The sequence below is a fragment of the Oncorhynchus nerka genome, linkage group LG15 (assembly GCF_034236695.1).
Source record: "Oncorhynchus nerka isolate Pitt River linkage group LG15, Oner_Uvic_2.0, whole genome shotgun sequence".
In the NCBI taxonomy this organism is placed as follows: domain Eukaryota; kingdom Metazoa; phylum Chordata; class Actinopteri; order Salmoniformes; family Salmonidae; genus Oncorhynchus; species Oncorhynchus nerka.
In genome coordinates this window covers 9,718,981-9,746,219 of record NC_088410.1, presented here as the reverse complement: position 1 = coordinate 9,746,219, position 27,239 = coordinate 9,718,981, and the positions used below count along the sequence as shown (strand labels likewise).

Genomic DNA, 27,239 nt, shown 5'->3' with positions numbered 1-27,239 from the left:
CAGGTCTGACCCCAACACCCCCCACTCTCTCTCCTCACCAGGTCTGACCCCCCCTCTCTCTCCTCACCAGGTCTGACCCCAACACCCCCCCCCACTCTCTCTCCTCACCAGGTCTGACCCAGCACCCCCCCCACTCTCTCTCCTCTCCAGGTCTGACCCAACACCCCCCCACTCTCTCTCTCCCCTCACCAGGTCTGACCCCAACACCCCCCACCCAGGTCTCCCCACGCCTCACCAGGTCTGGACCCCCCCCTCTCCTCACCAGGTCTGACCCCCTCTCCCCCCTCTCTGGCCCCCCTCTCCTCACCAGGTCTGACCCCCCCCCTCTCCTCACCAGGTCTGACCCCCCTCTCCTCACCAGGTCTGACCCCCTCTCCTCACCAGGTCTGACCCCCTCTCCTCACCAGGTCTGACCCCCCCTCCCTCTCTCTACTCACCAGGTTTGTCCATGAGTCTCCTCAGCTCCTGCTCTACACTGGGCTGCTGTTCCTCCAAGTCCTGTGTCTTAGCTCTGCACACACACACACACACGTTAGAGGACTAGGAAATATTTGCCGTCTGTATTTTTGTGGTTCTGTGTGTGTGTGTGTGTGTGTGTGTGTGTGTGTGTGTGTGTGTCTGCATGTGGTTCTGCGTGTGTGTGTGTGCGGTGTGTGTATGTCTACATGTGGTTCTGCTTGTGTGTGTGCATGTCTGCGTGTGGTTCTGCGTGTGTGTATGCGGTGTGTGTATGTCTGTGTGTGGTTCTGTGTATGTATGTGAGACTCACATGTAGACCAGTTCAGACTCTCTCCTCATGGACACCTGCTTGTTTCTGATGAGGTTGAACCATTCCACCATCAGGTCATCCATCACCACGTCCTCTTCTCCCTCTGACACACACACACACACACGATTACCAACACAGTGGAATTTAAAAGCAGACTTCAAGATATTAAAGACATATTGACAGAGTTCAAGGTCATGAAACACTTGAGAAATATTAAAGACACTATTTCCCCTACTCTCCCCTCCATCCATCCATCCCTCTCCTCCTCCTCCTCCTCCTCCTCCTCTCCTCCCTCCCCTCCCTCCATCTCCTCCTCCTCCCCTCCCCTCTCCCTCTCCTCCCCCTCCATCCCATCCCTCCTCCCTCCCTCCCTCCAGCCACCAGGGCTGTCTTTATTTCCTCCTACCGCCCGTCAATCCCACAGAGACAGGAAGCTATCAGAGACTTCATTAGAGCCAGAATTGGTGGAAATTCACTTTTTAGGTCACATCCCCTCAGGCGACACCGACCCCAATCTACACCTCGTCCCTCCTTGCTCAATCTCCCCTCCCTCCTCACGCTCAATCTCCCCCTCTCCCTCCCTCCCTCCTCACGCTCAATCTCCCCCTCCCTCCTCACTCTCAATCTCACCCTCCTCCTCACGCTCAATCTCACCCTCTCCGTCCTCCTCACTCTCAATCTCACCCTCTCCGTCCTCCTCACTCTCAATCTCACCCTCTCCGTCCTCCTCACTCTCAATCTCACCCTCTCCGTCCTCCTCACTCTCAATCTCACCCTCTCCGTCCTCCTCACTCTCAATCTCACCCTCTCCGTCCTCCTCTCACCCTCAATCTCACCCTCTTCCCCCTCCCTGCCCCCTCCTCTTCACTCTCCCTCTGCGCGAGTCTTACCCTCTCCCTCTGCGCGAGTCTTACCCTCTCCCCGAGTCTTACCCTCTCCCCGAGTCTTACCCTCTCCCCCCGAGTCTTACCCTCTCCCCCGAGTCTTACCCTCTCCCCCGAGTCTTACCCTCTCCCCCCCCGAGTCTTACCCTCTCCCCCAGTCTTACCCTCTCCCCCGAGTCTTACCCTCTCCCCCCGAGTCTTACCCTCTCCCCCGAGTCTTACCCTCTCCCCCCGAGTCTTACCCTCTCCCCCGAGTCTTACCCTCTCCCCCCCCCCCGAGTCTTACCCTCTCCCCCGAGTCTTACCCTCTCCCCCCGAGTCTTACCCTCTCCCCCGAGTCTTACCCTCTCCCCCCGAGTCTTACCCTCTCCCTCCGAGTCTTACCCTCTTCACAGGAGCGTAGTTGTTTTTCCAGGTCCACTCCTTTCCTCTCCAACTCATTAACACTGTCCTCTATCTCCTGAAGCTCTCTGAGGATCTCTTCCTTCGGGATGTAGTCGGGTTTACTCTGCACACAGACGCACACAGACACAGACATTAATATAAACACACATCCCTCAATAACATCCCTCATCCCGTCTCCATATATTAAACCTACTGGTTTAGGTGTCTTGGTGTCTGTGTTGGAGCCGTTAGCTGTCGTTGAGCTCTTCCCTGTCAGGACGCCTGGTAGAGGAAACACAGCAGAACACTGTTATGGGGAGCTGGGGAAGTGGGTTTATGTCTGTCTGTCTCGGTCTATCTTACCCCATGTCCCAGGGCCGGTGTTCAGCGGGCTGGGTGAGGAGGCTTCTGGGGGGGCTGGAGGGGGCCAGAGTAGACACAGCAGGGACTGAAGCCTGGGCGTTTCCTGATCCACCGGCCCAGGGCCGAGACAGGGTTTCAGCCTTCTGAATGTCAGGGTGGAGGGGAGAGGAGTCTTTAGGTCCTACAGGCCTGGCGAGAGAGAGGGGAGGAGGGGAGAGATGGGGGTGGAATAGAGAGAGGAAGAAAAGAGGGGAGGAGAGAGAGAGAGAGAGAGGAGTGAGAGGAGGAGAGGGGAGGAGGAGAGAGATATAACAAGGTCAGTCTCTTCCTTTCCTTCCTGAATGTAATCTAACCTCTCATTTTCTCATAATTAGTTTTTTTCCTTCCCCAGGTTCTCTCTCACCTTTCGTACGAGAGTCTGAGGATCAGTAGGACTGAGGAGGAGGAGGAGGAAGAGGAGGAACAATGGTCATCCGGGGCTAGGGGGGTGGGACTCTGAGCATGGACTTCATGCTGCACTAGGGGACGGCTTTAGCCCCGACACACCGCAGGTCTGACGAGGAGGAGGGGAGGGTCTTCGATCTCCGGTGGAACATCAGAACAGAGCGGCTCGGAGCGGCATGAACAAACCGCCTGCAGAACGGATGAGGGGTGGAAAGACGAACGGATGAGGGGTGGAATGACGAACGGATGAGAGGTGGAAAGATGAACGAATGACTCCACGAGTACAGGTAATATGGCCAAGTGATTTTCCTCAGACTGCGCTGACCTACATTGGATGTGACCTCACACCCAGGTGACCCTTCCACAGCGGCTGGGACCTCACACCCAGGTGACCCTTCCACAGCGGCTGGGACCTCACACCCAGGTGACCCTTCCACAGCGGCTGGGACCTCACACCCAGGTGACCCTTCCACAGCGGCTGGGACCTCACACCCAGGTGACCCTTCCACAGCGGCTGGGACCTCACACCCAGGTGACCCTTCCACAGCGGCTGGGACCTCACACCCAGGTGACCCTTCCACAGCGGCTGGGACCTCACACCCAGGTGACCCTTCCACAGCGGCTGGGACCTCACACCCAGGTGACCCTTCCACAGCGGCTGGGACCTCACACCCAGGTGACCCTTCCACAGCGGCTGGGACCTCACACCCAGGTGACCCTTCCACAGCGGCTGGGACCTCACACCCAGGTGACCCTTCCACAGCGGCTGGGACCTCACACCCAGGTGACCCTTCCACAGCGGCTGGGACCTCACACCCAGGTGACCCTTCCACAGCGGCTGGGACCTAGGTGAGACCTCCCAGATTACTAGTGGACCAGTGACAACACAAGTGGAAGTAGGATAGAACCAAGTTGGAATAGAACCAAAGTAGAACAGAATAGGAGTATGGTATAACAGTAGTGGAACATAACAGAGTTCTGTAGAATGAACATAGTATTTTAGAGTTCTGTAGAATAGAGTTCTACATAGTATTTTAGAGTTCTGTAGAGTAGAATAGAGTTCAGTGACAAGAGAAAATGAGCAGCAGGTGGAATAGAAACAGAACATAGTGGAACGGAGACAAGTGGAGCGAAACCAGAGTAGATGTAAATATAAAGTAGAATATAGAGTAAAGAGTATAATATATAGAAGAGAGTAGAATATAGAGTAGAAGAGAATATAGAGTAGAATATGGAGTAGGATATGAGGTAGAATATAGAGTAGAGTAAAGAGTAGAATGTAGAGTAAAGAGTAGAGTAGAATATGTAGTAGAGTAGAATGTAGAGTAGAATATGGAGTAGAGTAGAATATAGAGTAGAATATATATTAGAGAGTAGAATATATAGAAGAGTAGAATATGGAGTAGAGTAGTAGAATATGGAGTAGAGTAGAATCTAGAGTAGAGAAGAATATAGAGTAGAATATAAAGTGGAATATAGAGTAGAATATAGAGTAGAATGTAGAGTAAAGAGTAGAATATATATTAGAGAGTAGAATATATAGAAGAGTAGAATATGGAGTAGAGTAGTAGAATATGGAGTAGAGTAGTATCTAGAGTAGAGAAGAATATAGAGTAGAATGTAGAGTAAAGAGTAGAATATATATTAGAGAGTAGAATATATAGAAGAGTAGAATATGGAGTAGAGTAGTAGAATATGGAGTAGAGTAGAATCTAGAGTAGAGAAGAATATAGAGTAGAATATAAAGTAGAATATAGAGTAGAGTACAATATAGAGTAGAATATGGAGTAGAATATGGAGTAGAATATAGAGAAGAGTAGAATATGGAGTAGAGTAGAATATAGAGTAGAGAAGAATATAGAGTAGAAGAGAATATAGAGTAGAATATGGAGTAGGATATGAGGTAGAATATAGAGTAGAGTAAAGAGTAGAGTAGAATATGTAGTAGAGTAGAATGTAGAGTAGAATATGGAGTAGAGTAGAATATAGAGTAGAATATATATTAGAGAGTAGAATATATAGAAGAGTAGAATATGGAGTAGAATATGGAGTAGAGTAGTAGAATATGGAGTAGAGTAGAATCTAGAGTAGAGAAGAATATAGAGTAGAATATAAAGTGGAATATAGAGTAGAATATAGAGTAGAATGTAGAGTAAAGAGTAGAATATATATTAGAGAGTAGAATATATAGAAGAGTAGAATATGGAGTAGAGTAGTAGAATATGGAGTAGAGTAGTATCTAGAGTAGAGAAGAATATAGAGTAGAATGTAGAGTAAAGAGTAGAATATATATTAGAGAGTAGAATATATAGAAGAGTAGAATATGGAGTAGAGTAGTAGAATATGGAGTAGAGTAGAATCTAGAGTAGAGAAGAATATAGAGTAGAATATAAAGTAGAATATAGAGTAGAGTACAATATAGAGTAGAATATGGAGTAGAATATGGAGTAGAGTAGAATATAGAGAAGAGTAGAATATGGAGTAGAGTAGAATATAGAGTAGAGAAGAATATAGAGTAGAATATAAAGTAGAATATAGAGTAGAATAGAATAGAATATGTAGTAGAGTACAATGTAGAGTAGAATATGGAGTAGAGTTGAATATGGAGTAGAGTTGAATATGGAGTAGAGTAGAATATAGAGTAGAGAAGAATATGGAGTAGAATATCAAGTAGTATATAGAGTAGAGTATAATATGGAGTAGAGTAGAATATGGAGTAAAGAGTAGAATGTAGAGTTGAATATGGAGTAGAGTAGAATATAGAGTAGAGAAGAATATGGAGTAGAATATATAGAATAGAATATAGAGTAGAGTAGAATGTAGAGTAGAATATGGAGTAGAGTTGAATATGGAGTAGAGTAGAATATGGAGTAGAATAGAATATAGAGTAGAATAGAATATAGAGTAGAGTAGAATTTAGAGTAGAATATGGAGTAGAATATGGAGTAGAGTAGAATGCAGAGTAGAATGCAGAGTAGAATGCAGAGCAGAATATGGAGTAGAATGCAGAATATGGAGTAGAATATGGAGTAGAGTAGAATGTAGAGTAGAATATGGAGGAGAGTAGAATATAGAGTAGAATGTAGAGTAAAGAGTAGAATATATATTAGAGAGTAGAATATATAGAAGAGTAGAATATGGAGTAGAGTAGTAGAATATGGAGTAGAGTAGAATCTAGAGTAGAGAAGAATATAGAGTAGAATATAAAGTAGAATATAGAGTAGAGTACAATATAGAGTAGAGTAGAATATAGAGAAGAGTAGAATATGGAGTAGAGTAGAATATAGAGTAGAGAAGAATATAGAGTAGAATATAAAGTAGAATATAGAGTAGAGTAGAATAAAGAGTAAATAGTAGAATAAATAGAAGAGAGTAGAATATAGAGTAGACGAGAATATATAGTAGAATATGGAGTAGAGTAGAATATGGAGTAGAGTAGAATATGGAGTAGAGTAGAATATGGAGTTGAATATGGAGTAGAGTAGAATATAGAGTAGAGAAGAATATGGAGTAGAATATATAGAATAGAATATAGAGTAGAGTAGAATGTAGAGTAGAATATGTAGTAGAGTACAATGTAGAGTACAATATGGAGTAGAATATGGAGTAGAATATGGAGTAGAATAGAATATAGAGTAGAATAGAATATAGAGTAGAGTAGAATTTAGAGTAGAGTAGAATTTAGAGTAGAATATGGAGTAGAATATGGAGTAGAATATGGAGTAGAGTAGAATATGGAGTAGAATGCAGAGTAGAATGTAGAGTAGAATATGGAGTAGAATGTAGAGTAGAATGCAGAGCAGAATATGGAGTAGAATGCAGAGCAGAATATGGAGTAGAATGCAGAGCAGAATATGGAGTAGAATGCAGAATATGGAGTAGAATATGGAGTAGAGTAGAATATAGAGTAGTAGAATATAGAGTAGAGTATAATATAGAGTAGAATGTAGAGTAAAGAGTAGAATATATATTAGAGAGTAGAATAGAGTAGAAGAGAATATAGAGTAGAGTAGAATATGGAGTAGAGTAGTAGAATATGGAGTAGAGTAGAATATAGAGTAGAGAAGAATATAGAGTAGAATATAAAGTAGAATATAGCGTAGAGTAGAATATGGAGTAGAGTAGAATATGGAGTAGAGTAGAATATAGAGTAGAGAAGAATATAGAGTAGAATATAAAGTAGAATATAGAGTAGAGTAGAATATATAGAGTAGAATATGGAGTAGAGTAGAATAGAGTAGAATATAATATAGAGAGTAGAATGTAAAGTAGAATATATAGAAGAGAGTAGAATGCAGAGTAGAATACAGAGTAGAATGCAGAGTAGAGTAGAATATGGAGTAGAATGCAGAGCAGAATGCAGAACAGAATATGGAGTAGAATGCAGAATATGGAGTAGAGTAGAATATAGAGTAGTAGAATATAGAGTAGAGAATATAGAGTAGAGTAGAATATAGAGTAGAGTAGAATATAGAGTAGAATAGAATATAGAGGAGAGTAGAATGTAGAGTAGAATATATAGAAGAGAGTAGAAAATACAGTAGAGTAGAATATATTATAGAGTAGAATGTAGAATATAACGTAGAATGTAGAGTAGAATGCAGAGTAGAATGCAGAGTAGAGTAGAATATGGAGTAGAATGCAGAGTAGAGCAGAATATGGAGTAGAATGCAGAGTAGAATGCAGAGCAGAATATGGAGTAGAATGCAGAGCAGAATGCAGAGCAGAATATGGAGTAGAATGCAGAATATGGAGTAGAATATGGAGTAGAGTAGAATATGGAGTAGAGTAGAATATAGAGTAGAGTAGAATATAGAGTAGAGTAGAATAGAATATAGAGGAGAGTAGAATGTAGGGTAGAATATATAGAAGAGAGTAGAATATAGAGTCGAGTAGAATATAGAGTAGAGTAGAATATAGGAGTAGAATATAGAGTAGAATGTAGAGTATAAAGTAGAATGTAGAGTAGAATATAGAGTAGAGTAGAATGTAGAGTAGAATATAGAGTAGAGTAGAATATAGAGTAGAATATAGAGGAGAGTAGAATGTAGAGTTGAATATGGAGTAGAGTAGAATATAGAGTAGAGAAGAATATGGAGTAGAATATATAGAATAGAATATAGAGTAGAGTAGAATGTAGAGTAGAATATGTAGTAGAGTACAATGTAGAGTACAATATGGAGTAGAATATGGAGTAGAATAGAATATAGAGTAGAATAGAATATAGAGTAGAGTAGAATTTAGAGTAGAGTAGAATTTAGAGTAGAATATGGAGTAGAATATGGAGTAGAATATGGAGTAGAGTAGAATATGGAGTAGAATGCAGAGTAGAATGTAGAGTAGAATATGGAGTAGAATGTAGAGTAGAATGCAGAGCAGAATATGGAGTAGAATGCAGAGCAGAATATGGAGTAGAATGCAGAGCAGAATATGGAGTAGAATGCAGAATATGGAGTAGAATATGGAGTAGAGTAGAATATAGAGTAGTAGAATATAGAGTAGAGTATAATATAGAGTAGAATGTAGAGTAAAGAGTAGAATATATATTAGAGAGTAGAATAGAGTAGAAGAGAATATAGAGTAGAGTAGAATATGGAGTAGAGTAGTAGAATATGGAGTAGAGTAGAATATAGAGTAGAGAAGAATATAGAGTAGAGAAGAATATAGAGTAGAATATAAAGTAGAATATAGCGTAGAGTAGAATATGGAGTAGAGTAGAATATGGAGTAGAGTAGAATATGGAGTAGAGTAGAATATAGAGTAGAGAAGAATATAGAGTAGAATATAAAGTAGAATATAGAGTAGAGTAGAATATATAGAGTAGAATATGGAGTAGAGTAGAATAGAGTAGAATATAATATAGAGAGTAGAATGTAAAGTAGAATATATAGAAGAGAGTAGAATGCAGAGTAGAATACAGAGTAGAATGCAGAGTAGAGTAGAATATGGAGTAGAATAGAATATAGAGGAGAGTAGAATGTAGAGTAGAATATATAGAAGAGAGTAGAAAATACAGTAGAGTAGAATATATTATAGAGTAGAATGTAGAATATAACGTAGAATGTAGAGTAGAATGCAGAGTAGAATGCAGAGTAGAGTAGAATATGGAGTAGAATGCAGAGTAGAGCAGAATATGGAGTAGAATGCAGAGTAGAATGCAGAGCAGAATATGGAGTAGAATGCAGAGCAGAATGCAGAGCAGAATATGGAGTAGAATGCAGAATATGGAGTAGAATATGGAGTAGAGTAGAATATGGAGTAGAGTAGAATATAGAGTAGAGTAGAATATAGAGTAGAGTAGAATAGAATATAGAGGAGAGTAGAATGTAGGGTAGAATATATAGAAGAGAGTAGAATATAGAGTCGAGTAGAATATAGAGTAGAGTAGAATATAGGAGTAGAATATAGAGTAGAATGTAGAGTATAAAGTAGAATGTAGAGTAGAATATAGAGTAGAGTAGAATGTAGAGTAGAGTAGAATATAGAGTAGAGTAGAATATAGAGTAGAATATAGAGGAGAGTAGAATGTAGGGTAGAATATATAGAAGAGAGTAGAATATAGGAGTAGAATATAGAGTAGAATGTAGAGTATAAAGTAGAATGTAGAGTAGAATAGAATATAGAGTAGAATGTAGAATATAGAGTAGAGTAGAATGTAGAGTAGAGTAGAATATAGAGTATAGTAGAATATAGAGTAGACTATAGAGTCGAATATAGAGTAGAGTAGACTATAGAGTGTAGAGTAGAATGTAGAGTAGAATGTAGAGTAGAATGTAGAGTAGAATGTAGCGTCAACTATAGAGTAGAATGTAGAGTAGAATATAGAGTAGAATATAGCGTAGACTGTAGAGTAGAATATAGAGTAGACTATAGAGTAGAATGTAGAGTAGAATATAGAGTAGAATATAGAGTAGACTGTAGAGTAGAATATAGATTATACTTACTTGGAGGCAGGTTTGAGTCTGGATCGCCAGTCAGCAGGAGAGCTGCTGTTGTCTGCTGTTGCTAAAGAGAGACAAGACAATATACAGCCCCCAAAAAACATGACATCAGCCATTATAGCCACAAATAATTACCACTGAAATGTGAAATGTGGATAACCAACTAGACAGACAGGGCAAATGGTGCTCACCCATAGTGTTGCTGGGAGAAGCAGCTCCGGATGCCTTATCCGGGGTTTTGTTCCACAGGCCTGTTCTGCTGGCTGGGGTCGGGGTGGAGGTGTTGGGGGTGAGGGGGGCGAGGAGAGACGGGTCTGCTTTTAGCTTAACTCTGCCCCCAGTCTCCTTTTTAGGAGTCTCCGTCTCTTTCTTAGGCATTTCAGCAGGGGCAGGTCTGAGAGAGGGAGATCTGGGGGTCGAGGGGAGACAGAGGGAGGCCTTTCAACATCAAACAGACTCAAATAGTATTTCCTCAAATCTTAATTAACGTCTCGCTTCCATCTCATACACATTGGAATAGAAGGTCCCTCCCCTCAGGTAAGAGGATGCAAGGAAAGCTGAATTGAGGAAGGGCCATTGCCCACAACTGTATGCTTGAAGTGCTATTCCCTTATTTTACCAGCAGAGGTCGGGCTCTATTTTTTTTAAATTTAACCTTTAACTAGGCAAGTCAGTTAAGAACAAATTCTTATTTACAATGACGGCCTATTAAGACACTGGGCCAATTGTGCGCCGCGCTATGGGCCTGTTGTCATACAGCCTGGAATTGAACCAGGGCCTGTAGTGATGCCTCTAGCACTGTGATGCAGTGCCTTAGACCGCTGCACCACTCGGGAGCCCGCAATACTGTCTAATACAACGTTTCCCAAACAAAAGGGGTGGTCGTTTTGGTTTTTGCCCTAACATCCGTGCTTAATTTGAGCCGGATCCTATTTGAGCCGGGATCCTATTTGAGCCGGGATCCTATTTGAGCCGGGATCCTATTTGAGCCGGGATCCTATTTGAGCCGGATCCAGTACCTCTCGCGGCATGATTCATTCAGTATTTCACTGTTCGCACTGTGCAAACATTCTAATGGAAGTGATCGGAGTTAAATCAAGTTGCCTGCTCGTTATCCCCCCCCCCAGAAAGACCATCATGTAAAATACGAATAATAATAATAAAAGTAATAATAAATCAATTGGGCGGCAGGGTAGCCTAGACCTGCCCTCTTATTTATACATAGAGGTTATGGGGAGGGCCAGTGTGGTATGTAACTGATCCTGACACGCTCACTATGTGTTCCGGTACCTTAGAGCCCCCGGATAACCCCCCTCTCACTATGTGTTCTGGTACCTTAGAGCCCCCATAACCCCCTCACTATGGATAGAGCCCCCAGGATAACCCCTCTCACTATGTGTTCTGGTACCTTAGAGCCCCCAGATAACCTCCCTCGTTCACCATGTGTTCTGGTACCTTAGAGCCCCCAGGATAACCCCCCGGGATAACCCCCCTCTCACTATGTGTTCTGGTACCTTAGAGCCCCCAGGATAACCCCCCGGGATAACCCCCCGTGTTAGGTGTTCCCGGACTTCCCGATCTATAAATGAAGCACTGCCTTACGACACAGCTGATTCAAATGATCAAAGCGTGATGATTGGTTGATTATTTGAATCAGCTGTGCAGCGCCACGGCAAAAACCAAAACGTGCTCCTGAGGAGAGAGTTGAGTTCTGAGAATATCTGAGATGCCTCACCTGTTCTCGGTCTTCTTCAGTCCTACAGGATGCCACGGAGGACTTGAAGCGCCAGCTGTGTTTGTGTTGTTCTCTGTTAGTTTCTTAGTGATGACAGCACCAGCTGTTGTTGGGGTGTTGTTGTCTGTTAGTTTCTTAGTGATGACAGCACCAGCTGTTGTTGTGGTGTTGTTGTCTGTTAGTTTCTTAGTGATGACAGCACCAGCTGTTGTTGGGGTGTTGTTGTCTGTTAGTTTCTTAGTGATGACAGCAGCAGCCTGGGTCTTGGTACTGCAGTCTTCTTTAGATGGAGAGGCTTTCACATCACCATCCACCTTGAAGACAACTCTACCTCTACCCTGAACCACGTCCCTGTCCCCACCTAGCACCACATTCACACCCTTATCCCCTCCCTTACCCCCACCTGAACCCTCTCCCTTACCCCCTACCCCACTGCCACCCAAACTCACTACCACACTCACACCCTGTCCAACCCCCACTACTGTCCCCTGTGTGCCAGCTTTCGGGAATCTATTTGTGGGTAGACTCGGTGCCTGTCCCGGAGTCTGGGTCTTGCCCTGGTTCTCCTGCCCAGTGGTGGTGTTCCCAGATTGGAAGAACTGGAGCCGGGCCTGCTGGGTAGTTGAAGTCGTGTTGAAGTTCCGTGGGACTGCGGTGGGTCCAGGGGCTGCAGGGCTCACTATGCCCAGGGAGGAGAGCCCCGGGCTGGGCCGCGAGGAGGAGGCAGAGGGGGTGGTGCTTTTGGATCCGTCTGATTTGGAGCTCAGCCAGCTAGGGACAAATTTGGAGGGGGTACTGGTGGGTGTCGGAGCTGGGGTGGATTTCGGGGGTCTGTGTATTTGGCTCCGGGGGTATTCCTGGAGAGGTGGTCTGGACAGTGGGAGGAGGGTGAGGGGTGTCTGGAGGAAGAAGGGGTGGGGTTGTTTTTGGGCAGGTATGAGGTGGTCTGGACAGTGGGAGGAGGGTGAGGGTGTATTTGGAGGAAGAAGGGGTAGTAGGGTTGTTTTTGGGCAGGTATGAGAGAGGGGTGGTCTTGACAGTGGGAGGAGGGTGAGAGGTGTATTTGGATTCAGCAGGGGTGGTAGGGTTGTTTTTGGGCAGGTCTCGGAGAGGGGTGTGTGTTGGCAGCGCCCCCTGGGGATGGTGGTGGGAGGTACAGATGAAGGAGCCTGGTGTTGGTCCCGGTTTACAGTTACCAGACAGTAGAGTGGTGGAACACTCACTACACCTGGAGAACACAGGAACAGACATGACATAGAACACAGGAACAGACATGACATAGAACACAGGAACAGACATGACATAGAACACAGGAACAGACATGACATAGAACACAGGAACAGACATGACATAGAACACAGGAACAGACATGACATAGAACACAGGAGACCAGTGGTAGTTGAAACAAAAATATTAAGAATATCTGTCAATGTCTGTCAACCAACCAGGTCTCTGTCTCCACCTATAGACTGATACATGTTACAGCAATGAACGCAGTGTGAAGTACAGCTGTCTACCACGGTACAGCTCTCGTTAACAGGGTGGAGTCGTTAACAGGGCGGAGTCGTTAACAGGGTGGAGTCGTTAACAGGGCGGAGTCGTTAACAGGGCGGAGTCGTTAACAGGGTGGAGTCGTTAACAGGGTGGAGTCGTTAACAGGGCGGAGTCGTTAACAGGGCGGAGTCGTTAACAGGGTGGAGTCGTTAACAGGGTGGAGTCGTTAACAGGGTGGAGTCGTTAACAGGGTGAAAAGGTCAGGTCTTACCTGGCACAGCTCCTGTGATACAGCCTCCCATCCACTAGGTGTCTCTGGACCAGATGAACGTGTTTATTACACACGGAACACTTACTGCTCAGAGTCCCCGTCTTATTGGATCGCTCCGACAACACATCCTTCTGGGGACAGACAGATTAGCCTTCTGTTAGTTACAACAGGAGTATTTGACGTAGGGTCCACTTCTGTTAGTTACAACAGGAGTATTTGACGTAGGGTCCACTTCTGTTAGTTACAACAGGAGTATTTGACGTAGGGTCCACTTCTGTTAGTTACAACAGGAGTATTTGACGTAGGGTCCACTTCTGTTAGTTACAACAGGAGTATTTGACGTAGGGTCCACAGACCCCTAGGGGTTGTAGGAGGTACTAAAGTGGGTCCGTGAAACAATTATTATTATTTCAATGTTATTATCACTAAATCGCCAGAAACAAAAACAAAAAAGAAAAATGTTGAATCACAAACCTACACTAGAAAAGAGGAGAATCTTATTGTGTTCCTCAACTCGTTATATTGAGCTAATTATCTGACACAGGCTTTGACAAAGCACCTGTTCGTAGGCCACCAGTCTCAACGACACTCACTGGAGTATCTGACACAGGCTTTGACAAAGCACCTGTTCGTAGGCCACCAGTCTCAGTGACACTCACTGGAGGATCTGACACAGGCTTTGACAAAGCACCTGTTCGTAGGCCACCAGTCTCAACGACACTCACTGGAGTATCTGACAAAGCACCTGTTCGTAGGCCACCAGTCTCAACAACACTCACTGGAGGCTTTGACAAAGCACCTGTTCGTAGGCCACCAGTCTCAACAACACTCACTGGAGGCTTTGACTAAGCACCTGTTCGTAGGCCACCAGTCTCAACAACACTCACTGGAGGCTTTGGACAAAGCACCTGTTCGTAGGCCACCAGTCTCAACGACACTCACTGGAGTATCTGACACAGGCTTTGACAAAGCACCTGTTCGTAGGCCACCAGTCTCAACAACACTCACTGGAGGCTTTGGACAAAGCACCTGTTCGTAGGCCACCAGTCTCAACGACACTCACTGGAGTATCTGACACAGGCTTTGACAAAGCACCTGTTCGTAGGCCGCCAGTCTCAACGACACTCACTGGAGTATCTGACACAGGCTTTGACTAAGCACCTGTTCGTAGGCCGCCAGTCTCAACGACACTCACTGGAGGATCTGACACAGGCTTTGACAAAGCACCTGTTCGTAGGCCGCCAGTCTCAACGACACTCACTGGAGTATCTGACACAGGCTTTGACTAAGCACCTGTTCGTAGGCCGCCAGTCTCAAACACACTCACTGGAGTATCTGACACAGCACCTGTTCGTAGGCCGCCAGTCTCAACGACACTCACTGGAGGATCTGACACAGCACCTGTTCGTAGGCCGCCAGTCTCAACGACACTCACTGGAGGATCTGACACAGCACCTGTTCGTAGGCCGCCAGTCTCAACGACACTCACTGGAGGATCTGACACAGCACCTGTTCGTAGGCCGCCAGTCTCAACGACACTCACTGGAGGATCTGACACAGCACCTGTTCGTAGGCCGCCAGTCTCAACGACACTCACTGGAGTATCTGACACAGGCTTTGACTAAGCACCTGTTCGTAGGCCGCCAGTCTCAACGACACTCACTGGAGGATCTGACAAAGGATCAAATCAAAGTGTGTTGGTCACGTGCACAAGGTCCAGTGAAATACTTGCTTTGCTAATAACTCTTCAACAGCAATGCACTGCAACATCAATATCCATCAAGAATCAAATACCAAAAGTCCAAAAATAACAACTAGTAATAACAATTAGCTTGTTAATAAAGATGAATCTGGCTAGTTACAACTGGGACCGGAGTGAACCCCTACAGGAGGGTATCTCTCCAGGAACAGGGTTGGAGTTAAAACCTACAGGAGGGTATCTCTCCAGGAACAGGGTTGGAGTGAACCCCTACAGGAGGGTTTCTCTCCAGGAACAGGGTTGGAGGGAACCCCTACAGGAGGGCATCTCTCCAGGAACAGGGTTGGAGTGAAACCCACAGGAGGGCATCTCTCCAGGAACAGGGTTGGAGGGAACCCCTACAGGAGGGCATCTCTCCAGGAACAGGGTTGGAGTGAACCCCTACAGGAGGGTATCTCTCCAGAAACAGGGTTGGAGTGAACCCCTACAGGAGGGCATCTCTCCAGGAACAGGGTTGGGCAACCCTGGACAAGAGTATTTAAAGGAGATTCTTACCTGTGCTGCCCTGTCTGGTCTGGTTGAGGCTTTGGGTGAGGAGGAGGGGGGAGGGCGGTTCTCAGTAGCGGATTTAGAGGGGGTAGAGGCGGGGAAGACCTTGGAGACAACTGCTTGGTTCTTTTTCCCAGAAGGCCCCTCTTCTGTGGATGCCTCCGCTGGACGCTTTATCCCCGCCATGCCGCCAACTACACACACACACACACACCCCTTGATCACAAAGTTCATCACAGTATGTGTGTGCCCATATCGTGTGGGCAGCATGTGAGTATCGTGTGGGCAGCGTGTGAGTATCGTGAGGGCAGCGTGTGAGTATCGTGAGGGCAGCGTGTGAGTATCGTGAGGGCAGCGTGGGCAGCGTGTGAGTATCGTGTGGGCAGCGTGTGAGTATCGTGTGGGCAGCGTGTGAGTATCGTGTGGGCAGCGTGTGAGTATCGTGTGGGCAGCGTGTGAGTATCATGTGGGATAGCGTGTGAGTATCATGTGGGCAGCGTGTGAGTATCGTGTGGGCAGCGTGTGAGTATCGTGAGGGCAGCGTGTGAGTATCGTGAGGGCAGCGTGTGGGCAGCGTGTGAGTATCGTGTGGGCAGCGTGTGAGTATCGTGTGGGCAGCGTGTGAGTATCGTGTGGGCAGCGTGTGAGTATCATGTGGGATAGCGTGTGAGTATCATGTGGGCAGCGTGTGAGTATCATGTGAGCAGCGTGTGAGTATCATGTGGGCAGCGTGTGGGCAGCGTGTGAGTATCATGTGGGCAGCGTGTGGGCAGCGTGTGAGTATCGTGTGGGCAGCGTGTGAGTATCGTGTGGGCAGCGTGTGAGTATCATGTGGGATAGCGTGTGAGTATCATGTGGGCAGCGTGTGAGTATCATGTGGGCAGCGTGTGGGCAGCATGTGAGTATCATGTGAGTATCATGTGGGCAAATCAAATCAAATGTATTTATATAGCCCTTCTTACATCAGCTGATATCTCAAAGTGCTGTACAGAAACCCAGCCTAAAACCCCAAACAGCAAGCAATGCAGGTGTAGAAGCACGGTGGCTAGGAAAAACTCCCTAGAAAGGCCAAAACCTAGGAAGACACAGAGAGAGGAACCAGGCTATGAGGGGTGGCCAGTCCTCTTCTGGCTGTGCCGGGTGATATGGGCAGCGTGTGGGTATCATGTGGGCAGCGTGTGGGTATCATGTGGGCAGCGTGTGGGTATCATGTGGGCAGCGTGTGGGTATCATGTGGGCAGCGTGTGGGTATCATGTGGGCAGCGTGTGAGTATCATGTGGGCAGCGTATGAGTATCATGTGGGCAGCGTGTCGGTATCATGTGGGCAGCGTGTGGGTATCATGTGGTTATCATGTGGGCAGCGTGTGAGTATCATGTGGGCAGCGTGTGAGTATCATGTGGGCAGCGTGTGAGCAGCATGTGGGCAGCGTGTGAGTATCGTGAGGGCAGCGTGTGAGTATCGTGTGGGCAGCGTGTGAGTATCGTGTGGGCAGCGTGTGAGTATCGTGTGGGCAGCGTGTGAGTATCGTGTGGGCAGCGTGTGAGTATCGTGTGGGCAGCGTGTGAGTATCGTGTGGGCAGCGTGTGAGTATCGTGAGGGCAGCGTGTGAGTATCGTGAGGGCAGCGTGTGAGTATCATGTGGGCAGCGTGTGAGTATCATGTGGGCAGCGTGTGAGTATCATGTGGGCAGCGTGTGAGTATCATGTGGGCAGCGTGTGAGTATCATGTGGGCAGCGTGTGAGCAGCATGTGGGCAGCGTGTGAGCAGCATGTGGGCAGCGTGTGAGCAGCATGTGGGCAGCGTGTGAGTAGCATGTGGGCAGCGTGTGAGTATCATGTGGGCAGCGTGTGAGTATCATGTGGGCAGCGTGTGAGTATCATGTGGAGCGTGTGAGTATCATGTGGGCAGCGTGTGAGTATCATGTGGGCAGCGTGTGAGTATCATGTGGGCAGCGTGTGAGCAGCATGTGGGCAGCATGTGAGTATCGTGTGAGCAGCGTGTGAGCAGCGTGTGGGTATCGTGTGGGCAGCGTGTGGGTATCGTGTGGGCAGCGTGTGGGTATCGTGTGGGCAGCGTGTGGGTATCGTGTGGGCAGCGTGTGAGTATTGTGTGGGCAGCGTGTGGGTAGCGTGTGGGTATCGTGTGAGCAGCATGTGAGCAGCATGTGGGCAGCATGTACAAGCATACATACACATGACATGTTTACTCAATATGTATGTGTACTACTCACTAGGTGATTTGCCATGGAAGTAGTTGTAGTACTGTGAGACATATGTCAGAATACTGAGTCTGTCTGGTATCTTCAGGGCCACCATGTCCTCAGCATCTAACAGAGCTGGGATCCCCAACTCATCCTCCGCTACCCGGAACGCCTGGGAACACACAGATAGAAGGTTGGAACACACAGAGAGATCGAAGGCTGGAGCACACAGATAGATCGAAGGCTGGAACACACAGATAGATCGAAGGCTGGAACACACAGAGAGATAGAAGGCTGGAACACACAGATAGATCGAAGGCTGGAACACACAGAGAGATAGAAGGCTGGAACACACAGATAGATCGAAGGCTGGAACACACAGATAGATAGAAGGCTGGAACACACAGATATATAGAAGGCTGGAGCACACAGATAGATCGAAGGCTGGAGCACACAGATAGATCGAAGGCTGGAGCACACAGATAGATCGAAGGCTGGAGCACACAGATAGAAGGTTGGAACACACAGATAGATAGAAGGCTGGAGCACACAGATAGATAGAAGGCTGGAGCACACAGATAGATAGATAGATAGATAGAAGGTTGGAACACACAGATAGATAGAAGGCTGGAGCACACAGATAGATAGAAGGCTGGAGCACACAGATAGATAGATAGATAGATAGATAGATAGATAGATAGATAGATAGATAGATAGATAGATAGATAGATAGAAGGTTGGAACACACAGATAGATAGAAGGCTGGAGCACACAGATAGATAGAAGGCTGGAGCACACAGATAGATAGATAGATAGAAGACTGGAGCACACAGATAGATAGAAGGCTGGAACACACAGATATATAGAAGGCTGTACACCTGGGAACAAAGAGCTAAAGGTTGGAATGCCTGGGAACACAGAACAATAAGGCATGACAAAGCGTCTTCCCCCTCAGCAGGCTGAAAAGATTTGGCATCAGTCCCCAGATCCTCAAAAAGTTCTACAGTTGCACCACTGAGAGCATCTTGACTGGCTGGATCACCGCTTGGTACGGAAACTGCTTGGCCTCCGACCGCAAGGCGCTACAGAGGGTAGTGCGTACGGCCCAGTACCTCGTACATCTACACACTGACTCAGTACTGGTACCCTGTGTATATAGCCAAGTTATGACCTCGTACCCCTACACACTGACTCAGTACTGGTACCCTGTGTATATAGCCAAGTTATGACCTCGTACCCCTACACATGGACTCAGTACTGGTACCCGAGTATATAACCAAGTTATGACCTTGTACCCCTACACACTGACTCAGTACTGATACCCGTGTATATAACCAAGTTATGACCTCCTACCCCTACACATGGACTCGGTACTGGTACCCCGTGTATATAACCAAGTTATGACCTCGTACCCCTACACACTGACTCAGTACTGGTACCCTGTGTATATAGCCAAGTTATGACCTCGTACCCCTACACACTGACTCAGTACTGGTACTCCGTGTATATAACTAAGTTATTACCTCGTACCCCTGCACATGGACTCAGTACTGGTACCCCGTGTATATAACCAAGTTATCGTTACTCAGTGTGTATAGAGCCAAGTTATCATTACTCATTGTGTATAGAGCCAAGTTATCATTCCTCACTGTGTATAGAACCAAGTTATCGTTCCTCACTGTGTATAGAACCAAGTTATCGTTCCTCACTGTGTATAGAGCCAAGCTATCGTTACTCAGTGTGTGTATAGAGCCAAGTTATCGTTACTCAGTGTGTATAGAGCCAAGTTATCGTTACTCAGTGTGTATAGAGCCAAGTTATCGTTACTCAGTGTGTATAGAGCCAAGTTATCGTTACTCAGTGTGTATAGAGCCAAGTTATCGTTACTCAGTGTGTATAGAGCCAAGTTATCGTTACTCAGTGTGTATAGAGCCAAGTTATCGTTACTCAGTGTGTATAGAGCCAAGTTATCGTTACTCAGTGTGTATAGAGCCAAGTTATCGTTACTCAGTGTGTATAGAGCCAAGTTATCGTTACTCAGTGTGTATAGAGCCAAGTTATCGTTACTCAGTGTGTATAGAGCCGTTTCTTACTCTGTGTGTATAGGAAGGTTACCAATTATCGTTACTCAGTGTGTATAGAGCCAAGTTATCGTTACTCAGTGTGTATAGAGCCAAGTTATCGTTACTCAGTGTGTATAGAGCCAAGTTATCAACTCAGTGTGTATAGAGCCAAGTTATCGTTAGGCAGTTATGTTACTCATAGACCAAGTTATCGTTACTCAGTGTGTATAGAGCCAAGTTATCGTTACTCAGTGATCAGAGCCAAGTTATGTTACTCAGTGTGTATACAGTCCCATTATCTGTTAGGCAGTGTGACAGACAAGTTATGTTACTCAGTGTGTATAGAGCCAAGTTATCGTTGAGACTCAGAGACAAGGTGTTGTTCTCATTCTAACAGTCCCATTGGTCTGTAGAGGCAGAGACTCAGAGACAGTGTTGTTCTCATATAACAGTCCCATTGGTCTATCAGAGGCAGAGACAAGATGTTGTTCTCATTCTAACACTCCCATTGGTCTATAGAGGCAGAGACAAAGCATTGTTCTCATTCTAACACTATTGGTCTGATAGAGGCAGAGACTACTTGTCATTGTTCTTTCTAACACTGCCATTGGTCTATAGAGGCAGAGACAAAGCATTGTTCTCATTCTACACCTGCCATTGTTTAGAGGCATGTGATTTCAAAGCATTGTTCTCAAGATTCTAACAGAACCATTGGTCTGTAGAGGCAAGACTCAGTAGACAAGGAGATCTCTGATTCTAACAGTCCCATTGGTCTGTAGAGGCAGAGACTCAGAGACAAGGTGTTGTTCTCCATTCAACACTCCCATTGGTCTGTAGAGGCAGAGACTCAGAGACAAGAGTGTTGTTCTCATTCTAACAGTCCCATTGGTCTATAGAGGCAGAGACAAGATGTTGTTCTCATTCTAACACTCCCATTGGTCTATAGAGGCAGAGACAAGGTGTTGTTCTCATTCTAACACTCCCATTGGTCTATAGAGGCAGAGACAAAGCATTGTTCTCATTCTAACACTCCCATTGGTCTGTAGAGGCAGAGACTCAGAGACAAGGCGTTGTTCTCATTCTAACAGTCCCATTGGTCTGTAGAGGCAGAGACTCAGAGACAAGGTGTTGTTCTCATTCCAACACTCCCATTGGTCTGTAGAGGCAGAGACTCAGAGACAAGGTGTTGTTCTCATTCTAACAGTCCCATTGGTCTATAGAGGCAGAGACAAGATGTTGTTCTCATTCTAACACTCCCATTGGTCTATAGAGGCAGAGACAAGGTGTTGTTCTCATTCTAACACTCCCATTGGTCTATAGAGGCAGAGACAAAGCATTGTTCTCATTCTAACACTCCCATTGGTCTGTAGAGGCAGAGACTCAGAGACAAGGCGTTGTTCTCATTCTAACAGTCCCATTGGTCTGTAGAGGCAGAGACTCAGAGACAAGGTGTTGTTCTCATTCCAACACTCCCATTGGTCTATAGAGGCAGAGACAAGGTGTTGTTCTCATTCTAACACTCCCATTGGTCTATAGAGGCAGAGACAAGGTGTTGTTCTCATTCTAACACTCCCATTGGTCTATAGAGGCAGAGACAAGGTGTTGTTCTCATTCTAACACTCCCATTGGTCTATAGAGGCAGAGACAAAGCATTGTTCTCATTCTAACACTCCCATTGGTCTATAGAGGCAGAGACAAGGTGTGGTTCTCATTCCAACACTCCCATTGGTCTATAGAGGCAGAGACAAAGCATTGTTCTCATTCTAACACTCCCATTGGTCTATAGAGGCAGAGACAAGGTGTGGTTCTCATTCCAACACTCCCATTGGTCTATAGAGGCAGAGACAAAGCATTGTTCTCATTCTAACACTCCCATTGGTCTATAGAGGCAGAGACAAAGCATTGTTCTCATTCTAACACTCCCATTGGTCTATAGAGGCAGAGACAAAGCATTGTTCTCATTCCAACACTCCCATTGGTCTATAGAGGCAGAGACAAAGCGTTGTTCTCATTCTAACACTCCCATTGGTCTGTAGAGGCAGAGACAAGGTGTTGTTCTCATTCTAACACTCCCATTGGTCTGTAGAGGCAGAGACTTAGAGACAAAGCGTTGTTGTCATTCCAATACTCCCACACCACACATGACTGGAATAGCTGGTAAAGTGACTGTGTGAGAAAGAGAGATGTCTTTGTTACTATTTCTGTGTTTGATGGGCAGAATGTGAGTTAACTCCTTGTTTACAGTAGCTGCTATGTACGTCTCAGTGTTTTAATGGACTGTCTGTGTGAATACAGCCTGAGCAACTGAAGTAGCTGGCCTGGCTGGCTGGCCTGGTTGGCTGGCCTGGCTGGTTGGCCTGGCTGGTTGGCCTGGCTCTAAAGCTGCATATTTAGACCAGCAAAAAGTATGAAAAGAAAACAGACATGACAGAACAGGACAGATCCCAGCAATGATTCAGGACAGAAAGAAACAGACATGTAAAGGCAGGACAGGATAGATCCCATCAATGATTCAGGACAGAAAGAGAAACCATTGCAGGACCATCAACAGTCTGGAGTTCTTGGGAATTTCTCTTGTTAGATTCCTCACTTTCCTGTCAGAAATGTTCCTGGCTTTCTTCATGACTGGGAGAAAGAATGGAAAGCCTGGGGGTTTCAACAGTCAAAGTGTGTGTGGGGTGTGTGTGTGTGTGTGTGTGTGTGTCCTCATCCACACCATTTCCAGGACCACCGTCTCCATGGAAGCAGGAAGGAAGGACAGAAGAGCTCCTCCATAACAGCGTTCCAAGTAGGACCCTGTTCCCTATGAAGTCCACTACATTTGACCCAAGTTCTACGGACCCTGGTGAAAACTAGTGCACTATTTAGGGAATAGGGTGCCATTTGAGCTGTACTCCGTGACAACATGATTTGATAAACAACATGTCTGTGTCTGAAGCCAGCTGAGTGTTATCAGTTCATCACCACAGCTATAAAAAAAATCTGTTTACATTACTATGATCCAACTTTCACTTCTGAAGGCAGGCCAGCCATGACACACACACACGAAACCTCCAGGCTAACTCTCCCTTCTCTCTCCCTGTCCTGAGGAAACATCCAGGCTAACTCTCCCTTCTCTCTCCCTGTCCTGAGGAAACCTCCAGGCTAACCTCTCCCTGCTCTGAGGAAACCTCCAGGCTAACCTCTCCCTTCTCTCTCCCTGCTCTGAGGAAACCTCCAGGTGAACCTCTCCCTGCCCTGAGGAAACCTCCAGGTGAACCTCTCCCTGCTCTGAGGAAACCTCCAGGCCTCTCTCCTGCTCTGAGGAAACCTCCAGACTAACCTCTCCCTGCTCTGAGGAAACCTCCAGGCTAACCTCTCCCTGCTCTGAGGAAACCTCCAGGCTAACCTCTCCCTGCTCTGAGGAAACCTCCAGGCTAACCTCTCCCTGCTCTGAGGAAACCTCCAGGCTAACCTCTCCCTGCCCTGAGGAAACCTCCAGGCTACCTCTCCCTGCCCTGTGGAAACCTCCAGGCTAACCTCTCCCTGCCCTGTGGAAACCTCCAGGCTAACCTCTCCCTGCCCTGTGGAAACCTCCAGGCTAACCTCTCCCTGCCCTGTGGAAACCTCCAGGCTAACCTCTCCCTGTCCTGAGGAAACCTCCAGGCTAACCTCTCCCTGTCCTGAGGAAACCTCCAGGCTAACCTCTCCCTTCTCTACCTCCAGGCTAACCTCTCCCTTCTCTCTCCCTGCCCTGAGGAAACCTCCAGGCTAACCTCTCCCTTCTCTACCTCCAGGCTAACCTCTCCCTGCCCTGAGGAAACCTCCAGGCCAACCTCTCCCTGCCCTGAGGAAACCTCCAGGTTAACCTCTCCCTGCTCTGAGGAAAGGAAGGAACAACATCATTCCAATACAAAAGTGAAAGTTTATGTGTGGAATCTAACAGGAGAAATTCCCACAAATGTTCGACTGTTGATATGGCCCTGTTTTGCTTTCAGATGATACGTTCATGGCAAACTACATCAATCATTAATAACTGGCCTGCATGACACAGAGCTGTGGATAGTCTGAGCACCAGTCTCTTTAGTTAACATGCCACTCCTTGTCATTGCCATAGAGGCTGGTCTCTGGCGATCTCAACGTTCAATATGCAGATGGTTTAAAGCAGAGTTGCTCATTGGTTGTTTGAAATAAGAATATTTTCCATGAGGCTAGAATGTTACTGTAGTTCTATATCAGAATAATCCAGAGGCTAGATGTGTTACTGTAGTTCTATATCAGAATAATTCAGAGGATAGAATGTTACTGTAGTTCTATATCAGAATAATTCAGAGGATAGAATGTTACTGTAGTTCTATATCAGAATAATCCAGAGGCTAGATGTGTTACTGTAGTTCTATATCAGAATAATCCAGAGGCTAGATGTGTTACTGTAGTTCTATATCAGAATAATCCAGAGGCTAGAATGTTACTGTAGTTCTATAACAGAATAATCCAGAGGCTAGAATGTTACTGTAGTTCTATATCAGAATAATCCAGATGCTAGAATGTTACTGTAGTTCTATATCAGAATAATCCAGAGGCTAGAATGTTACTGTAGTTCTATATCAGAATAATCGAGAGCCTAGAATGTTACTGTAGTTCTATATCAGAATAATCCAGAGGCTAGATGTGTTACTGTAGTTCTATGTCAGAAGTATAGTGCTAGAGTGTTAATTAAGCCTAGATATATCACTCTACGTAATGAATTGGTGCTAAAATGGTGGTCAGTTTGCTGGAGTTTATGGTCTGTAGTGACAGTCAGTTGGCTGTATAATCTATAGTAGTCTATGGTGAGGAGTAGGGAGATTTAGCTGGCTCTATTGTCTATGGTGAGACTCTGCTGGTTGTATTATCTATAGTAGTCTATGGTGAGACTCAGCTGGCTGTATAATCTATAGCGGTCTATGATGTGGAGTAGTGAGACTCAGCTGGTTGTATAATCTATAGTAGTCTATGGTGAGGAGTAGGGAGACTCAGCTGGCTGTATAATCTATAGTAGTCTATTGCTGAAGAAATTTGGCTTGGCACCCGAAACCCTCAAACTTTTACAGATGCACAATTGAGAGCCTCCTGTCAGGCTGAATCATCACCTGGTATGGCAACCGCAGGGCTCATCAGAGGATGGCACGGTCTGCCCAACGCATCACACTACCTGCCCTCCAGGACACCTACAGCACCCGATGTCACAGGAAGGCCAAAAAGATCCTCAAGGACATTAACCACCTGAGCCACAGCCTTTTCATCCCGCTATCACACGTCTGTGTGTGTTCATCAGTAACTTACCAGGTGGTTGTTGTCATAGACATTCTCCTTCATCAGGGAATCAAAGTCACTGAGGAGAAGAAGCACAGATTAGGTTGATGACATGTCACATCAATCACACCACTGACACCTCCTATTATTCCCTGGATCTCACACCCCACTGACGCAAGCTACCTGGCATTATTCCCTGGATCTCACACCCCACTGACGCACTACCTCCTATTATTCCCTGGATCTCACACCCCACTGACGCAAGCTACCTCCTATTATTCCCTGGATCACAATCTAGTCCACAGGAGGCTGGTGGCACCTTGATTGGGGAGAACGGGCCCGTGGTAATGGCTGGAGTGGAATCAGTGGAGTGGTGTCACAATATGTCAAACATTCCATTCACTCAGACTCCTTTGCAGAATCAGTGAAGTGGTGTCACAATACATCAAACATTCCATTCACTCAGACTCCTTTGCAGAATCAGTGGAGTGGTGTCACAATTCAATTCAAGGGCTTTATTGGCATGGGAAACATGTGTTAACATTGCCAAAGCAAGTGAGGTAGACAACATACAAAGTGAATATATAAAGTGAAAAACAACAAAAATTAACAGTAAACATTACACATACAGAAGTTTCAAAACAGTAAAGACATTACAAATGTCATATTATGTATATATATATATACAATGTACAAATAGTTAAAGGACACAAGATAAAATGAATAAGCAAAAATATGGGTTGTATTTACAATGGTGTTTGTTCTTCACTGGTTGCCCTTTTCTCGTGGCAACAGGTCACAAATATTGCTGCTGTGATGGCACACTGTGGAATTTCACCCAAAAGATATGGGAGTTTTTCAAAATTGGTTTGTTTTCGAATTCTTTGTGGATCTGTGTAATCTGGGGAAATATGTCTCTCTAATATGGTCATACATTGGGCAGGAGGTTAGGAAGTGCAGCTCAGTTTCCACCTCATTTTGTGGGCAGTGAGCACATAGCCTGTCTTCTCTTGAGAGCCATGTCTGCCTACGGCGGCCTTTCTCAATAGCAAGGCTATGCTCACTGAGTCTGTACATAGTCAAAGCTTTCCTTAATTTTGGGTCAGTCACAGTGGTCAGGTATTCTGCCGCTGTGTACTCTCTGTTTAGGGCCAAATAGCATTCTAGTTTGCTCTGTTTTTTTGTTAATTCTTTCCAATGTGTTAAGTAATTATCTTTTTGTTTTCTCATGATTTGGTTGTAATATAATATATAATATATCAATATATTATATATATCAATATATCAATATAATATATATAATATATATAATATATATATAATATAATATATCAAACATTCCATTCACTCAGACTCCTTTGCAGAATCAGTGGAGTGGTGTCACAATATATCAAACATTCCATTCACTCAGACTCCTTTACAGAATCAGTGAAGTGGTGTCACAATACATCAAACATTCCATTCACTCAGACTCCTTTGCAGAATCAGTGGAGTGGTGTCACAATATATCAAACATTCCATTCACTCAGACTCCTTTGCAGAATCAGTGGAGTGGTGTCACAATATGTCAAACATTCCATTCACTCAGACTCCTTTGCAGAATCAGTGGAGTGGTGTCACAATACATCAAACATCCCATTCACTCAGACTCCTTTGCAGAATCAGTGGAGTGGTGTCACAATATGTCAAACATTCCATTCGCTCAGACTCCTTTGCAGAATCATTCAACAACGTCTTCACTTGAGAACTTCACCATCATAATGACAGCGTCAATGATGTCACTCCATCTTATGACCAGTGATTCACTTTGCTATTATTAAAACGTCAACATGCATCTCAGAGTCAGTCTGACACGCGCCAGTTTTCCACTGATTCTATAAAAATATATATATTTGGGTCTTTAGACGGAGTTCACCGGAGTGAAACATGTGGAAATGATGCCTTGTCATTCAGACAGTAGACGGCCCAGGCTACTGATTATCTCAAATAGTTAATGTTATGTTTAGGACGTTTACCCTGTCCCCTACTGTTTACTGTAAACCTATAATCTACTGTGTCTTTAAAAAAGAAACATTTGACAAAAGACTAGGCTTTATCACTGATGAGATTTCACCGATATACAGATATTGTTGTATTCAGAAATCGTGTTAAATTCCGTTTTTAATTT

General features: G+C 45.4%; 1 protein-coding gene across 1 annotated transcript in view; it reads right to left on the bottom strand.

The window, feature by feature from the left end:
- The window catches only part of LOC135560323 (MICAL-like protein 2), a 34,814-nt gene that overhangs the window by 6,871 nt on the left and 704 nt on the right, over nucleotides 1–27,239 (bottom strand). The window contains exons 2-14 of the mRNA XM_065002187.1: nucleotides 25,103–25,151; nucleotides 17,766–17,907; nucleotides 15,540–15,727; nucleotides 13,286–13,416; nucleotides 12,473–12,748; nucleotides 11,521–12,390; nucleotides 9,977–10,194; nucleotides 9,789–9,849; nucleotides 2,425–2,589; nucleotides 2,252–2,330; nucleotides 2,038–2,161; nucleotides 770–872; nucleotides 438–511 (exon numbers count right to left, since the gene is read on the bottom strand). Coding sequence (XP_064858259.1) covers nucleotides 438–511; nucleotides 770–872; nucleotides 2,038–2,161; nucleotides 2,252–2,330; nucleotides 2,425–2,589; nucleotides 9,789–9,849; nucleotides 9,977–10,194; nucleotides 11,521–12,390; nucleotides 12,473–12,748; nucleotides 13,286–13,416; nucleotides 15,540–15,727; nucleotides 17,766–17,907; nucleotides 25,103–25,151 — 2,480 coding nt within the window. The remainder of the gene's footprint in view (nucleotides 1–437; nucleotides 512–769; nucleotides 873–2,037; nucleotides 2,162–2,251; nucleotides 2,331–2,424; nucleotides 2,590–9,788; nucleotides 9,850–9,976; nucleotides 10,195–11,520; nucleotides 12,391–12,472; nucleotides 12,749–13,285; nucleotides 13,417–15,539; nucleotides 15,728–17,765; nucleotides 17,908–25,102; nucleotides 25,152–27,239) is intronic.